The sequence below is a fragment of the Urocampus carinirostris genome, chromosome 7 (genome assembly GCF_059441175.1).
Source record: "Urocampus carinirostris isolate Australia breed hairy pipefish chromosome 7, RoL_Ucar_1.0, whole genome shotgun sequence".
Lineage (NCBI taxonomy): Eukaryota > Metazoa > Chordata > Actinopteri > Syngnathiformes > Syngnathidae > Urocampus > Urocampus carinirostris.
Genome location: NC_142355.1, coordinates 44,930,602 through 44,947,763, shown reverse-complemented (window position 1 = coordinate 44,947,763; position 17,162 = coordinate 44,930,602). Strand labels below are relative to the sequence as shown.

The 17,162-nt window shown below is 41.2% G+C and overlaps 1 protein-coding gene across 1 annotated transcript in view; it reads right to left on the bottom strand.

Moving 5' to 3' along the window:
* Nucleotides 1-14,804, bottom strand: part of tigara (TP53 induced glycolysis regulatory phosphatase a) — a 28,014-nt gene extending 13,210 nt beyond the window's left edge. The window contains exons 1-3 of the mRNA XM_088341086.1: nt 14,661-14,804; nt 6,239-6,276; nt 5,999-6,120 (exon numbers count right to left, since the gene is read on the bottom strand). Of these exons, the coding sequence (XP_088197212.1) occupies nt 5,999-6,120; nt 6,239-6,276; nt 14,661-14,698 (198 nt within the window). The 5' untranslated portion in view covers nt 14,699-14,804. The remainder of the gene's footprint in view (nt 1-5,998; nt 6,121-6,238; nt 6,277-14,660) is intronic.
* Nucleotides 14,805-17,162: the final 2,358 nt, after the last annotated feature.

Below are 17,162 nucleotides of genomic sequence, written 5' to 3'. Positions count from 1 at the left end.
CCGGGCACTCGGGTTTCCTCCCACATTCAAAAACATGCATTTCAGGTGAATTGGCCGGTCCAAATTGTCCCTAGGTGTGAATGGGCGAGTGAGTTGTCTGTCCCTGTGTGCCCTGCGATTGGCTGGCAACCAGTTCAGGGTGTCCCCTGCCCACTGCCCGATGATTGCTGGGGTGGGCTCCAGCACCCCCGCGACCCTACTGAGGATAAGCGGTGTAGCTAATGAGATGAGATATTCGCTACAGCGCTATAGGTCTTTGGTAATAACGGAGTTCAATATGAAAGACAAAAAAAAAAAAAAGTACTGTGTGTATGAAAAGCAGACAAATTGGCTTATTTTGACTTATTTTCATGATATTGATTGGTCACAATCTTAGAGACTGCTGATTTTTTGCTTTTTGTTGTACGTATTTTAAATTAATATATATATATTTTTTATCTGTGTCTCAAATGGTTAAAATAGAATTGTGAATGGTTAATTGTTTTGCATTTCATCATTTATTTATAGCACTGAAGACTTTTCATATTTTATTGTTTTGAATTTTAGGGATTTTGTGTTGTTTTTCGACTTTAAAATTGGTTTTGTATTTTATAAATAATATTGTAGATATGTTAATATCCATCCATCCATTATCTGCACCGCTTATCCTCAGTAGGGTGGCTAGGGTGCTGGAGACCATCCCAGCCATTTTCGGGCAGTGGGCAGGGGACACCCTAAACTGGTTGCCAGCCAGTCGTTGGGCACACAGAGACAGACAACTCACTCGCTCAATCACACCTAGGGACAATTTAGACTGGCCAATTAACCTGACATGCCTATTTTTGAAATGTGGGAGGAAACTGGAGTGCCCGGAGGAAACCACACAAGCACTGGGAGAACATGCAAACTCCACACAGGAAGGTTCGATCTCATGACCTCAGAACTGTTTCGCATACACGCTAACCTCTGCGGCGCCTTGCTACCCTGATATGTGAATATTTTATTTTAAATTTAATGTCTTACAGGATCCCTGCAAAACACATACAATTACTATTTACTAAATAATTAGGTGAATAATGTTGAATCATTATTGTTAACATATCACAAAAGAAATTTAAAATCTGTGGAGCTGTTTGGTAGCCAAAATAGTGAGCCAAGCCGAAAAAGCCACTTCTTGAATAAGAGCCAGAATTCCATTGAGGGCTATACATATAAACATGACTTGACTAGACTAGTCTGATAAACCAGTCTTCGTGGATGTGACAGTAGGGGGCAGTAACGTTTCACGTAACAACTTGAAAATGAAAACTGGAGCCACAATCTGCAGTTTTTACGCAATGCTTTTATTTTTCTTCATTTATAAGTGTGGTCTATCGATTCAGACTGCCAGGTAACACAGCAATGGAAATAATTTCAAGCATTTTCAAGCACCTTACCTGACCAAGAAAACACAACATAAAATTGAAGCCATATCAAGGATTTCAAGCACCTGTAGGAACCCAGCATGTAGTGATGCCATTCTCTGTTGGAAAAACGTGCCTCGGGACAATGGCTGATATCTTTTTGTCGACGAGATTGACTGAAGCTTCCGGTTCCAACATGGCGGCGCGTGTTTACATTGCGGCTAGTTGCTATCCGGCTATCCTACGATTTACTATCGTTCTCCTGCTTTCTTTTTTGGAGACATGCGTGGCCAATAAGACTTATAGTCGGGAAGAACTTATTCAATGGGTGGGCGTCTAAATTTTGACTTTTCAGGCACTTTTTATACCACCCATTATATCCCGAACGAGCTTCAAAGGGACTCGGGGTCTCCCCTTGGCTATCCACTCTACCTAAGAAAAGACGAAGACGGCGCAAAGACAGAAAGCAGAAGCGGGGCTGTCTCCAGGGAAGCGTGTGAAGTCGAAGGAGCAAGAAGGACATGAAGATGTGTCTAATCCAACCATTATTTCTTCATCGATCTTGCGGATCAACCGACGCCTGAAGCCCAACGCACTCGAACGGCGACATCTTGTGACGATCTCAACATAGACTACAGCTAAGTTAAATGATTCAGCAAAGCTAAAATTTGGTCTTTTAAATGTTAGATCGCTCGCTCCTAAAGCTTTACTTGTTGATAATATTATTCGCGATTATAAACTTAACTGTATCGGTCTCTGTGAAACTTGGTTACGCCCGGACGAGTTTTTACCGCTAAATCACGCTTCTTCTCAAGACTATGTGAGTAGCCATGTGGCACGCAAGTTGAAGAAGGGTGGCGGTGTCGCACTCATTTGTGAAAAAACGCTCAAATTTACTCCTCGTACCTCTAATAATTACAAGGTGTTCGAGGCTCTTGTGATGCGGTCCTTTCTATTGTCAATTTATGTAGTAACTATTTATCGCGCACCAGGGCCATACACAGCTTTCTTGGACGAATTTGCTGAACTTTTGTCTGAACTAGTAACCTATGCAGACAAAATTATAATTATGGGGGACTTTAACATTCATATGAACTCTCCACTCAATTCACTCACTGTTGCGTTTCGGTCTCTAATTGATACATTTGGTTTTAATCAACTCGTTGATTTGGCAACTCATAAAGATGGAAACCCGCTAGATTTGGTTCTGACTCTAGGAGTTTTAACCTCAAACATGACGGTGTTACCGTGTAATACAGTTATTTCGGATCATTATAGAATTAGAAAAGAAGAATTTACTTTATTGTCATTCTTTGTAACAATGCACACAGAACGAAATGTCGATACAACTGACACGTACAGTTAAACTGTAGCGAGCCGATGCAGCCGAAGCCAAACAGGGCGCAGCCATTTTAGTCATTAGGTGACCAAACCCCCCAATTCCAACCCTTAATGCTGAGCGCCAAGCAGGGAGGCAATGAGTACCAATGTTGTAAGTCTTAGGTATGACTCGGCCGAGGCTTGAACCAGCGACCTCCCAGTCTCCGAGCGGGCGCCCTACCATCTAGGCTACCGAGCTGGTTATTTAGTTACATTCGAGGTATTAGCTAAATGTAGTACTAAAAAAGATGAAGTGTTTAGTGGACGCAATATAAGCACTGGCACACTTTCTGAGCTCTCAGATCGTCTTCCAGGAGCAGTTGCGTCCTTTTCTTAATACAAAGGCTCTATCGACTCACTCATGAATGAGTTTAATGCTACCCTGGCTAGTGTCCTGGATTCAGTAGCGCCCATACGGCTTAAATCACGACCTAAAAAGACGCACGCCTTGGTTTAATGATGAAACACGGTCCCTTAAACAAGAATGCAGGAAATCTGAAAGAAAATGGCGCGCTACCAAGCTTGAGGTTTTGACTTAATGGTCTTCTTTACTAAGAAGATTCAATGCATACAAGAAGAAATTGCTAAAGACAGTATTAATACAACACATACTAAAGCACTGAAATCTATAGATGCACGACATGGTGGCTGTCCAGGGAATTTGTCCCGTTTTAGTGAACTGTCACTCGATAATCTTAAACATATGGATAATACGGCCAAATCGAAGACTTGCCAGTTCGACCCGCTTCCAGGTTCACTTATTAAAGGTCTTTTTGGCATCCTTGCACCTTCAGTTCTGAATATTATAAACATATCACACTCCTAAGGTGTAGTTCCAGCGGCTTTTAAGTCCGCCGTTATTAAACCCACACTGAAATGACCCAACCTTGATCCAGAAAGCTTTTGTAATTATAGACCTGTGTCAAACCTACCGTTTCTTTCTAAAGTACTTGAAAAAGTAGTGGCACAGCAACTGAATGATTTCATATCCGAGAACAATCTTTTTGAATCAATGCAATCAGGATTCAGGGCTAACCACTCTACTGAGACAGCTCTGATTAAGGTAACCAATGATCTCCTGCGGGCAATGGACTCTGGTGCTTCATCACTTTTGCTGCTGCTTGACCTTAGTGCTTCTTTTGACACAGTGGACCATAATATCCTACTAGAACGGTTGGAAAAATGGATTGGTCTCTGAGGAACCGTCCTCTTATGGTTCAGATCCTACCTCTCAGATAGGACGCACTGTGTTAAATATGGCGAAATGACATCTGAGCCCTTTAGTGTTACCTGTGGTGTTCCGCAGGGTTCAGTGGTCTTTTCAGCATTTACATGCTTCCATTAGGTGATATTATTCGCAAGTATAATATCAGTTTCCATTGTTACGCAGATGACACTCAACTATATCTCCCGATGGAGGAATCTGCCACACTAAACTGTGGAAATCTGGAGGCCTGCCTCACTGAGATAAAAGAGTGGATGTCACTCAATTTCTTGCGTTTTAACGCTGAAAAGACCGAAATGTTAGTTATTGGTCCATCTAAATGCCGCGACTTATTCTCTAAAACTGCTGTGAACATTGACAAATGTCACATCACACAGAGTGACTCACTTAGAAATTTAGGTGTCACATTTGACCCCGATCTGTTCTTTAAAACAAATGTGAAGAAAATTACTAGAACCGCTTTCTTCCATCTTCGTAACATTGCTAAAATTCGTCCTATACTGTCTCAGTCGGATGCGGAGATTATAATTCATGCGTTTGTTACCTCCTGTCTCGATTACTGTATTGCACTACTCTCCGGTCTTCCGAAGACCAGACTCAAGAGTCTTCAGCTTGTACAAAATGCCGCAGCGAGGCTTTTAACTAGGACAAAAAAGTCCGATCACATCACCCCAATTTTGGCAAACCTGCATTGGCTCCTTGTTAGCCCAAGATGTTATTTCAAGGTTCTCTTATTATTATACAAAATCATACATGGACTTTCCCCCTCATATCTTTCAGATCTGATTTCCCCCTATGTCCCGGTCTGAAGCCTACGTTCTGAGAGCGCCGGACTTCTGGTGATCCCAAGAGCCAAGAAGTGTTCCACAGGTTCGAGAGCGTTCTCCATCCGGGCACCGGTGTTGTGGAATGCTCTTCCCCCTGAGATCCGATCTGCAACCTCAGTGGAAATGTTTAAAGCTAAGCTTAAAACTCACTTCTACTCTATAGCATATGAATAACCTAAACTGCTTATGTGTAATAACCTGTAAAGCCCTTTGAGACTCTTTGTGATTAAGGGCTATACAAATAAAAATGACTTGACTTGACTAATGGTTGCTGAAACCCTTATTATCAGTGTAAAAAGCTCTAACACAGGGGGTCTCAAACAGGGCCGCCGGAACTAGAGTCTGGGGAAAGTTGGGCCGAACTAGGTTTTCCACAAAAAACTTCAGATAAAAACATCCACTGGTCTCAAATATTGTTTTTAAAGAATACTACCAAAAACAAGGTGGAAAAATTAAAACATTTTAAGAATGGATGTGAAAATAAATCAATCAGTAATAAATGAATCCATACTTTGTGTGGGATGCACTTACATCAAAGGATCAGTGTGCATTATTTGCCGACTAAATGTTGCTTTATATTGCTGTGCAACCAAAAACAAGTGTTAAAAAGAAAGAAGACAAACTACAGAGACTTAAAGTGACCATACCGCAACATTTTTATTTTTTTAGCCAGGCCTTTGAAAAGAGAGGAAAAAAATAAAAATGGGAAAAAAGGAAATGGAAAAGATAAATAGGGGAAAGATAAAATAAGGGAAAAAAAGGAAGAGAAAAAGTAGACAAGAAGAAAAAAATAAAAGAAAAAGAGAACAAAAAGGAAAAGGAGAAGAAAAGAGCTAGGCAAAAACAAGGGGGAAAAAAACGTTTTTGTTTTTCGGGGTACCTGTAGCAGTAAGATGGCCGACGATGATGTCAGCCCCATCTAAATAAGGGTAATGTTCTGTTAAATTAATGCACATTTATCTACCTATGATATAAAATATTGACATTTATTCCAAAGTTCATGTATTTTTGCTCATTTTGCAAATCAGTATTTGTTTTTCAATGAATTATAGGTTTCCCACCTGGAGGCGCTTACTAATACACACTGTCCCTTTAGACTTCCATATTAAGGCTGGGGCCTCAAACTATCACCCTGCGGGCTGTCATTGGCGCCGGGTCCGTGAGTTTGAGACCCCTGCTCTGACCTGTTGCGCTCGCAGCATGTCACTGGCAAACAGGTTGGAGAACTTAAAATCCTTCAGGTAGCGACCAGCTGCTTCGGCCTGCTGAAGGCCCACCTCCGACAATGCACAGTCGATGGCCTGGCCTGGATTTGAGACAAAAAACAAAATCAAGTCAAAATTAGGGGGTGGTGGTTGCTGGATGTCTGGATCTTCTAGAAAATTGCCATGTATTATTGGAAGTAGTTTTAAATATCAATTTACCTTGTAGAAGGCCTTCTTTATTGTAGTGCGTTTCTCCACTGTAGGAAAATTTGAGTAAATCATGTGCACAGTGTAGAGTATTCAACATTTGGTCAGAATCCTGTTTTGAAATGTCAGAAAATGATCAAACAATGTCGAAACATGTCAAGTGAATACTGTGTTTTAACTCAATAACAGATGTTATCTGACTGGTGTAATGTGAGGTTGCGGAGGAGAGCCTTAGTTTGCATTCGTGCATCAAAGGTTGCCGTGACAAATCCACTACAAGGGGTCTGCCACTCCCAGGAGACTGGAACCCAGAGCATCTGACCTCGTCTCATCTCGCAAGGGCAGTCTTAATATGGCCAGCAAGAAGGCATGAGGGCATATCCTAAGAAGAACTGGACCAAAACCCAGAAAGAACTGACTAAGTCTCAGCTTCTCAGCTTAACAAGCAGCCAGAGAACCTTGCAGTCAACAGCCAAAATTGACAAAACAGTGGGACAAAGCTAGCTTCAGAAACCCTCAAGCCACCAGCAATCAACCTGCTTCAACACCCTGCATCCTGAGGACCTTGTACCAGGCCTACCAGGATTCCTCATCCCTCTACAGCCGAGGACATAAAGACTGGGCCGTCATGTTTATCGATGCATGACTTCGCAGAACATCCCGTTGTTGCTGGGTATTGGTTTGACAATAAAGGGGGATTCTATGAAAGTACAATAACATAATAATCAAACTGACAATGTTGTCTATCCAAATGGTGCCAGTTTAACTTCTCAACTTCTAGTTGTCATTGTTTTATTTTATCATTATTGTTGTGTTCTATTCAAGATTCTTCAGTAGATAATTAGTAAATGAAAGGTCCATAAATCCAAGAGTGTGTCTTGATTAAAGTATATTGAACTTTAAAAACGGTAAAAAAAAAAATCCACCTTAGTGTCTGTAGCTACCCTTTAGAATAACTAAACAAGGTTTGTCATCTGTTTTCCAGACATAATGATTTAAAAACTTATGTGGTGCTACAAAAAGGCGAGACGAGTTTTGAAAAGAATAAACTCGTCTCTCTAAATCAATTGGTCAATAAATTGTTCGTTAGAATAATTTATTTACCACCCATATTCGATACAACAGTAATCCCTCGCTGTATCGCAGTTTACTTTTTTGTGGTTTTGATACTATGCGGATTTTTATTGTGCATTGTGTTCTGCACTCTAATTACAGGGTTCACACACCTCTCCCATGGCCAAATTCAAGCACTTTTTAAATACTTTAAAAGCCAATTAGCGAATTTCTTCACTCACTTTCATTCAAAGAAAAATGTATTTTTGCAGAGCTACAAATTTGACTGATTTAATATATGTTTTTTAATCTTGTGTGTGCATTTATCAAGACATATGATTTTAAGAACTTGGTAAATCACAAATAATATGTTTTATAGGTGTTTGGTAAAGTGACTAATATGTAGCTCACATTTACAGTTGCAGGAAGGAGGTTTTTCCCATTACAATTTACCACTGGGATAATACTACCTTTATTTTTTGCTTGGCCCATAATAAATGTCCATAATTGATACATAATCCTTGGACTAATAAGCATTTCATAGTGCCCTGTTCTGGTGTTGCAGGAGGCGATTACACTTCATAGGACAATGACGTACAGTGGAACCTCAGTTTTCGAACGCCTCTCAGTTCGAACAAATCGGTTCTCGACCAAAAATTGAGGAATTCTTGCTTCGCTTTTCGTTCAAAAAAATCGGAGTTCGAACGCCGCTACGCTAGGGGCGATGCAGAGCGGCGTACGAGTGTAGATTGCCCCCACCACTCGTGAAGAACTGTTGTCACGACAACGCGCACTCCTTCTCTGCTTTCGTTTTTCAAAAGCGGTGAAGGGAGTGTTTTAACTCCTAATTATGCCTCGGAAGAAGGTTGGTGCAAGCAACAAAGTTGCTACAGGTGAAATAAGAGGAGTAGTGCATACAACTATTGCATTTAAGAAAGAAATAATAGCAAAATATGAAGAAGTTTCCCTTCTTTCAGGAATACAGCATGGCTTCTGTAGACAACCGCCAAGGTAAGAAATCCTACTCATAATTCTTTTCTTTATCGTTTAACTGCGTACCACTTGTTGTGGAGACCCGGGTGCTAAATGACGTGTAAACGACCCAATTTTTTTATTTTTACACGTTCATGTTAGCGTAATCTTTCGTACGGAAGATTACGCTAACGCGAACGTACGATTAGCCTGGGTAAGCTTCATGTTTACTTTCGTGGTAAACATTTAGGGTGTTGGAACGGATTAAAACAATTTTACATTACTTTTAATGGGAAAAAACGACTTCGGTGATCGTACAAATCGGTTTTCGTACAAAGAAATGGAACGGATTATGGTCAAGAACCGAGGTTCCACTGTACATACCAATGCTGGGTGATATTAATCACAAAGAAAAAAGAAATGCAATGGCAAAGCAAAGCCACCAGAGAGCAGTGTCAGCGCCATTTTCAGGCAGACTTGTTAATAACCATGGTGTAAAAGATGGACGGAGTCCTCTTTAAACCCAACATGAACTTGTTTATTTACAGAACACGATATAGCGTCTTTGCTAGTTTACAAACATGTCTCCAGATACCACGCGGTCTCCCTGTGTGTACCGTAATAACGCGTCTGCCGCACAGGCACAATCAATTACCGTACATGACATCTCCCCCCTTTTTTTTTTTTTTCTTTTTTCACAGCATTATCATCCGAACAAGAACAATTAGTCCCCTGTGTGTGTTGTCTCTTCCATTTCTTAACCCCTCTCCCCAAAGGCCATAATGAATTTTAACTCATTCACAGGTCAAGTCTGTTAACAGGTTTACACACCCTTCCAGACCTTGTCACAATCTGTCTTGGTGGAGGTGTGTCGGATGGACATGTAGCCTGGACTGCAGGGACAGTCTCTTCTTGAATGGTAGACTGTAACTGCACTTCATCACTTTCTGTAGACGATGCTTGAGTGCGGCGTATAGCTGACGATGTCACGAGATGACGACGATTCCGCCGTAGAACAGCACCGTCTTGGGTGGTGATATTGTAGGATCTACTTGTAGCAGCCTCTCCTGAGACCACAGCTGGTCTAGACCATGATTTTACTTGATCCAGCCTGGTGTAGACCGTTGTTCCTGGTTGTAGAGCAGGTAGGAGTCTGGCTCCGTGACGGCGGTTGAAGTAATGAGCTTGCACTGCTTTCTGCTTGGCGTAGTTCACTTTTACCGTTTTCCTGCTGGGCCATCTGGGCAGGAGATTCTTCTCCGAGGTTGGAACTGTCGTCCTGATCCTCCTTCCCATTTCCAAACACACTTGGCATGACATCACTGTGTCCTTTAACTGCTTGGACAGCCCTGGCCACCACACTGATGTTTTGGCTCTCTCTCTACATTTGACCAGGCCTTGGTGCCCCTGGTGTAGCTTCTCCAGAATTTCGGCTCTCATAGAACGTGGCACGACAATCCTGCACCCTCTTAAGACTAGGCTGCCTTCAACGGAGAGCTCTGACTTCACTTTGGTAAACTCCCTCGCATCCAAAGGGACACTACTTATGTGTTCAGGCCACCCTGACCTGATAATCTTACTGACAAGCTGTAACTCTGTGTCAGTTGCAGTGACGTTTCTAATGTTTTCAAGTCTCTTTGGTGAAGCTGGTATTCCCCCGACTACTGAGGCTACATAGCAGGCTACATCACTGTGTGTATCCACATCCCCTTCACTACATGTCAGTGGGCTGCATGACAGTGTGTCTGCTACCACAAGAGTTTTACCTGGTGCATACTCGGCCACCGCGCTGAATCTCATGAGCCTCATCAGTAGACGCTGACATCTGAGAGGAACATTTTCCAAGCTCTGATTGTTGATAAGGGGTACCAACGGCTTGTGATCTGTCACTAACCTGAAACGTGAAGGCCATTTAGGTATCTGTCAAACTTTTCACATGCCCACACACCTGCCAGACACTCCTTTTCTATCTGGGCATAACGTGTTTCTGCATCAGATAGTCGTCTGGAGCAGTATGCCACTGGTTTCCACTGTTCTCCATGAAGTTGTAACAGCACACCCCCTAGTCCAAAACTGCTAGCATCTGCTGACACTACCGTGGGTTTGGTGACATCATAGTAGGCCAGCACCGGTGCAGTAGTCAGTAATTCCTTTATGTTTTCGAAGGCTGTCTGTTGAGCATGTCCCCACATCCAGTTATTCTTGTCCTTCAGCAACTCAAGGAGCGGCTGCCCCACAGTGGAGAGGTTGGGAATGTACCTGCCAAGGAAAGTCACCATTCCCAGGATTCGCTTTAGCTCAGTGACATTTACTGGAGGTGGCATTTTCCGAATTGCTGCAACCTTCTCAGGATCAGGTCGAATCCCTGACTTGTCGATGAGATGCCCCAGGAACTTTAGTTGGCTTTGCCTAATGGAGCACTTCTCCTTATTCAGTTTAAGTCCAGCTGACTGAATACGATGCATCACTTTGTTGAGACGTCTGTTGTGTTGCTCCATATTGCTCCCGTAGACCAAAATATCGTCCATGAAGACCTCTACACCTTCCAACCCTTGTAGAGTCTCCATCATCTTCCTCTGGAAGATTTCAGGTGCACTAGTAATTCCAAATGGCAAGCGTTTGAAGCTGTACCGACCAAATGGAGTTATAAAGGTTGTGAGCTTGATGCTGTCTGGATGCAGTGGAATTTGCCAAAACCCGCTGGCTGCATCGAGTAATGAAAAAACAGTTGCTCCACTTAGCTTGGCTGTTATCTCATCCACAGTAGGTAGGATGTATCGCTCCCTTTTGACAGATTCATTCAGTCTTTTGAGATCAACACATATGCGAGCTTTGTCTGTGTTCTTCTTTGAGACAGGGACCATAGGTGCACACCACTCAGTAGGTTGTGTCACGGGCTCAATGATGCCATTACTCTCCATTCTCTTTAGCTCTTCTTTTACCTTCTGGAGCATCGGGAGTGGTACCCGGCGTGCAGTATGTACAGCATACGGCTGGGCATTGTCTTTAAGCTGTATTCTCACTGGCTCTGTTTTCAATGTCCCATAGTCTGCGTGTTGCTGAATGTTCAAACTGATTTCGTCTTTTCTCCTCACAAGATTCATTTTCACTGACATTGAGCGACTTAAGAGATTATTAGTGATCCCATCTACTACTGTTAGTGGATATGATTTTCCTTTGTAGGTTACTGTGGCCTGGAACCTCCCTAGACAATTTAGCTCTCCACCTGGGCCGTCCAGTGGAATGTCTGGTGGCTCCAACACACTTTCTGGAGTGTATGCGTTGTACGTCGCCTCGCTGACTACATTCACATCTGCCCCTGTGTCGATTTTGAACGTTATTGGCTTTTTATTTAGCCGGAGCTCAACTGACCACTGTTCTTTTATATTTTTCACATGTGACACAGCACCCAGGAAGTATGCTGACTGCTCGGGTTGTCCTGACTGTTCTGCCCGCTCATTAATCTCATTCACTTGCTTTTTATTTCTGCACACTCTAGCCCAGTGCCCGGCTTTGTGACAGATATGGCAGGTAGATTTCTTAGCAGGGCAGTTTTCATCTTTGTTATGCTGTGTTTTTCCACATTTAAGACATTTTCTCACATTTCCCCATTTTCTGTCTTTCTCCCCACCTTGTGGTTTAGACTTTGGGTATCTGTAGCTCTGCCTTGTAACTTCATGCACCGTCCCTACTGCTTCTCCTTGCATGTTGACGTGCGCAGTAATCTCTTCCGCCTGTCGAACTACTTGCACAGTCTGAGTCAATGTCAGGCCTTCCATCAACTGAAGCTTACGCGACACTTCCTTGTCCAATATTCCAATAACTATCCGGTCTCGGATGTTGTCCTCACGGCTCGTGCCGAAATCACAATGTTCTGATAGTTCATGTAAAGCCCTTATGAAGCTTTCTGCCCTCTCCCCAGGCTTCTGGAAACGCTGATGAAAACACGCGCGTTCGTGGATGATATTCCTCCGCGGAACGAAGTAATCATCAAACTTCTTCAGCACAACGTCATAATTATCCTCTTCACCGTCATTAGCAAAAACAAAAGACTTAAACACATTCTCCGCCTCGCTTCCCATTGCGTATATCAAGCAGCTTACTTGAACTTGTCCATCGTCTTTGTTTAGTTTCGTAGCGATTCTGTAGCGATCGAAACGCTGCCTCCAGTCCGGCCATTCTGACGGTTTCTCGAAAGCAAAGTTCGATGGAGGATTAAACTTGGCCATTATGACTTGTCTCCTTATCTGGATCCTTTCAGACCTCTGACACCATGTAAAAGATGGACGGAGTCCTCTTTAAACCCAACATGAACTTGTTTATTTACAGAACACGATATAGCGTCTTTGCTAGTTTACAAACATGTCTCCAGATACCACGCGGTCTCCCTGTGTGTACCGTAATAACGCGTCTGCCGTGCAGGCACAATCAATTACCGTACATGACACATGGCAACAATTTCAAGCATTTACAGGTACTTCACCCAACATTCAAGCAAATTTCAATCCACTAAAATACACTATTAAATTAAATCATGTATATATAAATAAACATACACATATACACACACACACATATATACATATATATATATATATATATATATATATATATATATATACACACAGTGGAACCTCGGTTTTCGATCATAATCCGTTCCAGAACCCTGTTCAAAAACCGATTTGTTCGATCCCCGAAATCATTTTTCCCATTAAAAATAATGTAAATCGTCTTAATCCGTTCCAACACCCTAAATGTTTACCTTGAATGTTTAACGTAAACTCAAAGCTAACCCAGGCTAATCGTACGTTTGCGTTATTGTAATCTTCCGTCCGAAAGATTACGCAAACATGAACGTGTAAAAATAAAAAAATCAGGTCGTTTACAAGTCATTTAGAACCCAGGTCTCCACAACAAGTGGTGAGCAGTTCATTGGAAAGGGGGCTCCGTTCCAACACCCTCAATGTCGGGCTCCGTTCCAACACCCTGAATGTTTACTGAATGTTTAACGTAAACTTGAAGCTAACCCAGGCTAATCGTACGTTCGTGTTATCGTAATCTTCCGTACGAAAGATTACGCTAACATGAATGTGTAAAAATAAAAAATAAAAGGATAAAGAAACGAATTATGAATAGGATTTCTTACCTTTGTGGTGGTATATATATATATATATATATATATATATATATATATACATACACACACACACACATATATATATATATATATATATATATATATATATACATACACACACATACATATACATACACATATATATATATATATACATACACACACATACATATACATACACATATATATATATATATATATATATATACATACACACACACATATATACACACACATATATATATATATATATACATACACACACACATATATACACACACACATATATACATATATATATATATATATATATACATACACACACACATATATACACACACATATATACATATATATATATATATATATATATACACATACACACACACATATATACACACACATATATACATATATATATATATATATATACATACACACACACATATATACACACACATATATACATATATATATATATATATATATACATACACACACACATATATACACACACATATATATATATATATATATATATATATATATATATATACATACAAACACACATATATACACACACATATATACATATATATATATATATATATATATATATATATACATACACACACACATATATACACACACATATATACATTGCCTTTTTCTACTCAAATCGCTCGTATTTAAACTGTTATGAACTCTACCATGAAGCTTATTTCAGCACAATAAGCTTTATGGTAGAGTGCATAACAGTTCTCAAAAGTGATTTCTATACGGTGTGCATTACCGTTTGATTACATTCATAGCAAATACAAAGACGGAATGGTTTAAGTTGTATTACATTCCCAAAAAAAAAAAATGCAAGACGAAGTGGTTTTGGTTGTATTTTTTCCATTACATTCCCGAAAAGTGATATAAAAGTGAGATAAAACGAGGTAAAAGTGGTTATAGTAGCGAGGGGATGCAAATCTCGGCGGGGTGCATTTCTCGGCATAACACGGGCTCTCGCTAAGGGTACAAATTCCGGCAAGGGGTGCATTTCTCGGCATATAACCGATAGATACAGCGAGAACAAAATTGAACTGTGTCGTATTCCTCCCTCTGCTGGTCAACCCAGGGCACTGCTGCATCGGGAAAAAAAATACGTGCAAATTCAAGTTACGTTAGAAAACGCCTTCGTTTCTTTACTGTGAGAGAAAGTGTGTGTCGCAAACGGTAGCTCAATTCACATTAATGCGTTGAAAATGAGGTAACAAATGCACTTACTGTCGAACAAACGTCAAGCCCAACGTTAACATCTTCATTTCCAGGACACCTTCGACGAAACTAAACACCTCACGCACTTTACACGCAGGGCCTATAACACCAGACACAGTTGTTTGTGGTTGCGCATGTCCTTTTCAGGCAGCTTCCGTTTTGGCACCTTCACAGTAAAACTAATGTCAGCTTATTGTTATTGTTGGTTGGATCCTTTAAAGCAGGGTCAGCAACCTTTTTTTTTTTGTGGAGTGCCACTTTCAATTTTCTTTGCGACACCAAGGTTCATGACTTGCACAACATTTTTTAATATCCAACAGAGCTGTAGTCTTACACCAGTCCAAATATACAACATGGATATACATTTTAATCGTATAACTCAGTGTTTTTCAACCCTTTTTGAACCAAGGGTTACTTTTATTTATAAAAAAAAGTTCCGGGGCACAGCGTCCGTCGAAAATGTTTGAAAATGTAGTTATGTCAAATATTTCACTGTACTACCTCATAAGCAGATAATTAGTAAGTAAAAAGAAGAAAATAATACTTAAAATAAAAAAGAATGATGTGCTTTATTTAAGTTTTTATTATTTACAGTGCAATCTTAAACCGCTTTCTTAAACAAATTAAGTTATTAAATGTACTGTGCTACTTCAAGAGCAGATAATTAGTACATAAAAAGTATATGAAAATCGACTGCCACCTACTGATATGGATGACTATTACAGTTCCTCGTCTGAAGATTGTAAAAATACTGAATAATGGCCTGATTTTCTGGAAAGATAAAATTGGGCAAATTCCAGCGGCCCACTAGACAGGGTCTCACAGCACTCTAGTGTGCCTCGGCACACTGGTTGAAAAACACTGGTATAACTGACCAATTTATCTTCCACTATTCTTGTTCATCAATCAACTCAAAAATGAATGTAAATCACAAGTGGAAAGGCCTGTCGCAATCCATGACTTCGACTTTTTGCCACAATAATTAACCAGAATCAACCATTCTTCATTAACAATGAACTACAATCAAAAAACAGGTGCTATGGACAGCTACCAACAAAACTTTTCTTTAATGATAATTTGTTGCAGAAAATATCAAATCTTCAAATAACAACAGCAAAGCAGAAGGCACGCGCACGCACACACGCACACACACGCACACACACGCCTCTTTAAAATATTCGCCATCAGTAAATGGTTTTCTGTGCTTTGCCATGCAGTGAGCAATGTGTGTGTTCAGCATCTGTGTTTGTTTGCCGTACCTGGACACAGCGCGTTTTAATGTCTCTGCTATGTCAGACTCATCCTAGAATTTATGTTAATGTATCGTCTCGTAATGATGTTTAACACTTGCTGTGCGAGGTACAATGCTCTCGAAGCATAATGCACAAAACAGCATGGTCGTTTTTTGCACAAAGCCTCATTCGTCTGTCCACGCTGGCTGGAAAGAACGAGATGTTTTCTCTCGAGGAGCCGTCATGATTTGTTCATTCATCGCGCGTGTGTGTTTCGTTGGCTGGGTTAAAACACGTTCACAAATGGAGCAGGGTGTCGTGATTACCTAAGTGGAGCCACCTGGGGTAATCATCTGGTGCGCTTGATGATTGGATGGTGTTCCCCACTTAAGCTGTCAGCGTCCAGAGATGGACGTTCGAGTGTACTCCTCGTATCTCTGACTGTGACTCCAACATACAAGGTACCCACGAATTCCCTTGCCTGATTCATGCCTGCTTCTCGTTGCCTGACCTATTTCTGTTGCAAGTTTTACGATGTACTCTCCCGCCCCGGCCACCGACTTACCCGCTACGTTGCACCTTACGCTTTTCATCACGGAGCTGCCGTTCCGCCCGAAGAGGCTTTCGACCAGCAAGAGCCGACGTCCCAAGCCTGTTCCAACGATCCTTGTCAATAAAAACTCTAAAACTGACGCAATTGGATCCGAGTGTCCGTTCTGGTTCATGACACAGGGGAAGAGGGGCGCGACCGTAAAGCCTCTGAATAACATGGCGCACAACTGAAAATGTCTGAATTTCGGATAAAAATGTGCATTTTTAAAATATAATCATTACTATTTTGACGTGCGCTTGCGTGCCACTGGTTAACCCCTCGAGTGCCACCGCTGGCACGCATGTCATAGGTTGCCGACCCCTGCCTTAACCAATAGAGTCGTAGGGGCACCATTTTTGATGGCGTGTCTTTGGCAAGTACAGCCTGGTGGCGCCCATTCTTCTCCAGGCCAACGTATCTTTCCACGCCTGTCTCTATATACATATTATATGAGTAATAATAATAATAATAATAATAATAATAATTTCAAGTCAAGTCATGTTTATTTGTATAGCCCTAATGTAATAATAATCAGGGGCAATATTAGGTTCTGAGTGCTAAGCACCCACAGTGCCTGGCTGGTTACCAAAATCACTATTTAGGATCATTCAACACTGTCCACACACAGAACTTACATCAGGGGTGGGCAAATCCGGCCTGTGGGCCACATGGCAGGCTTTTTCATCC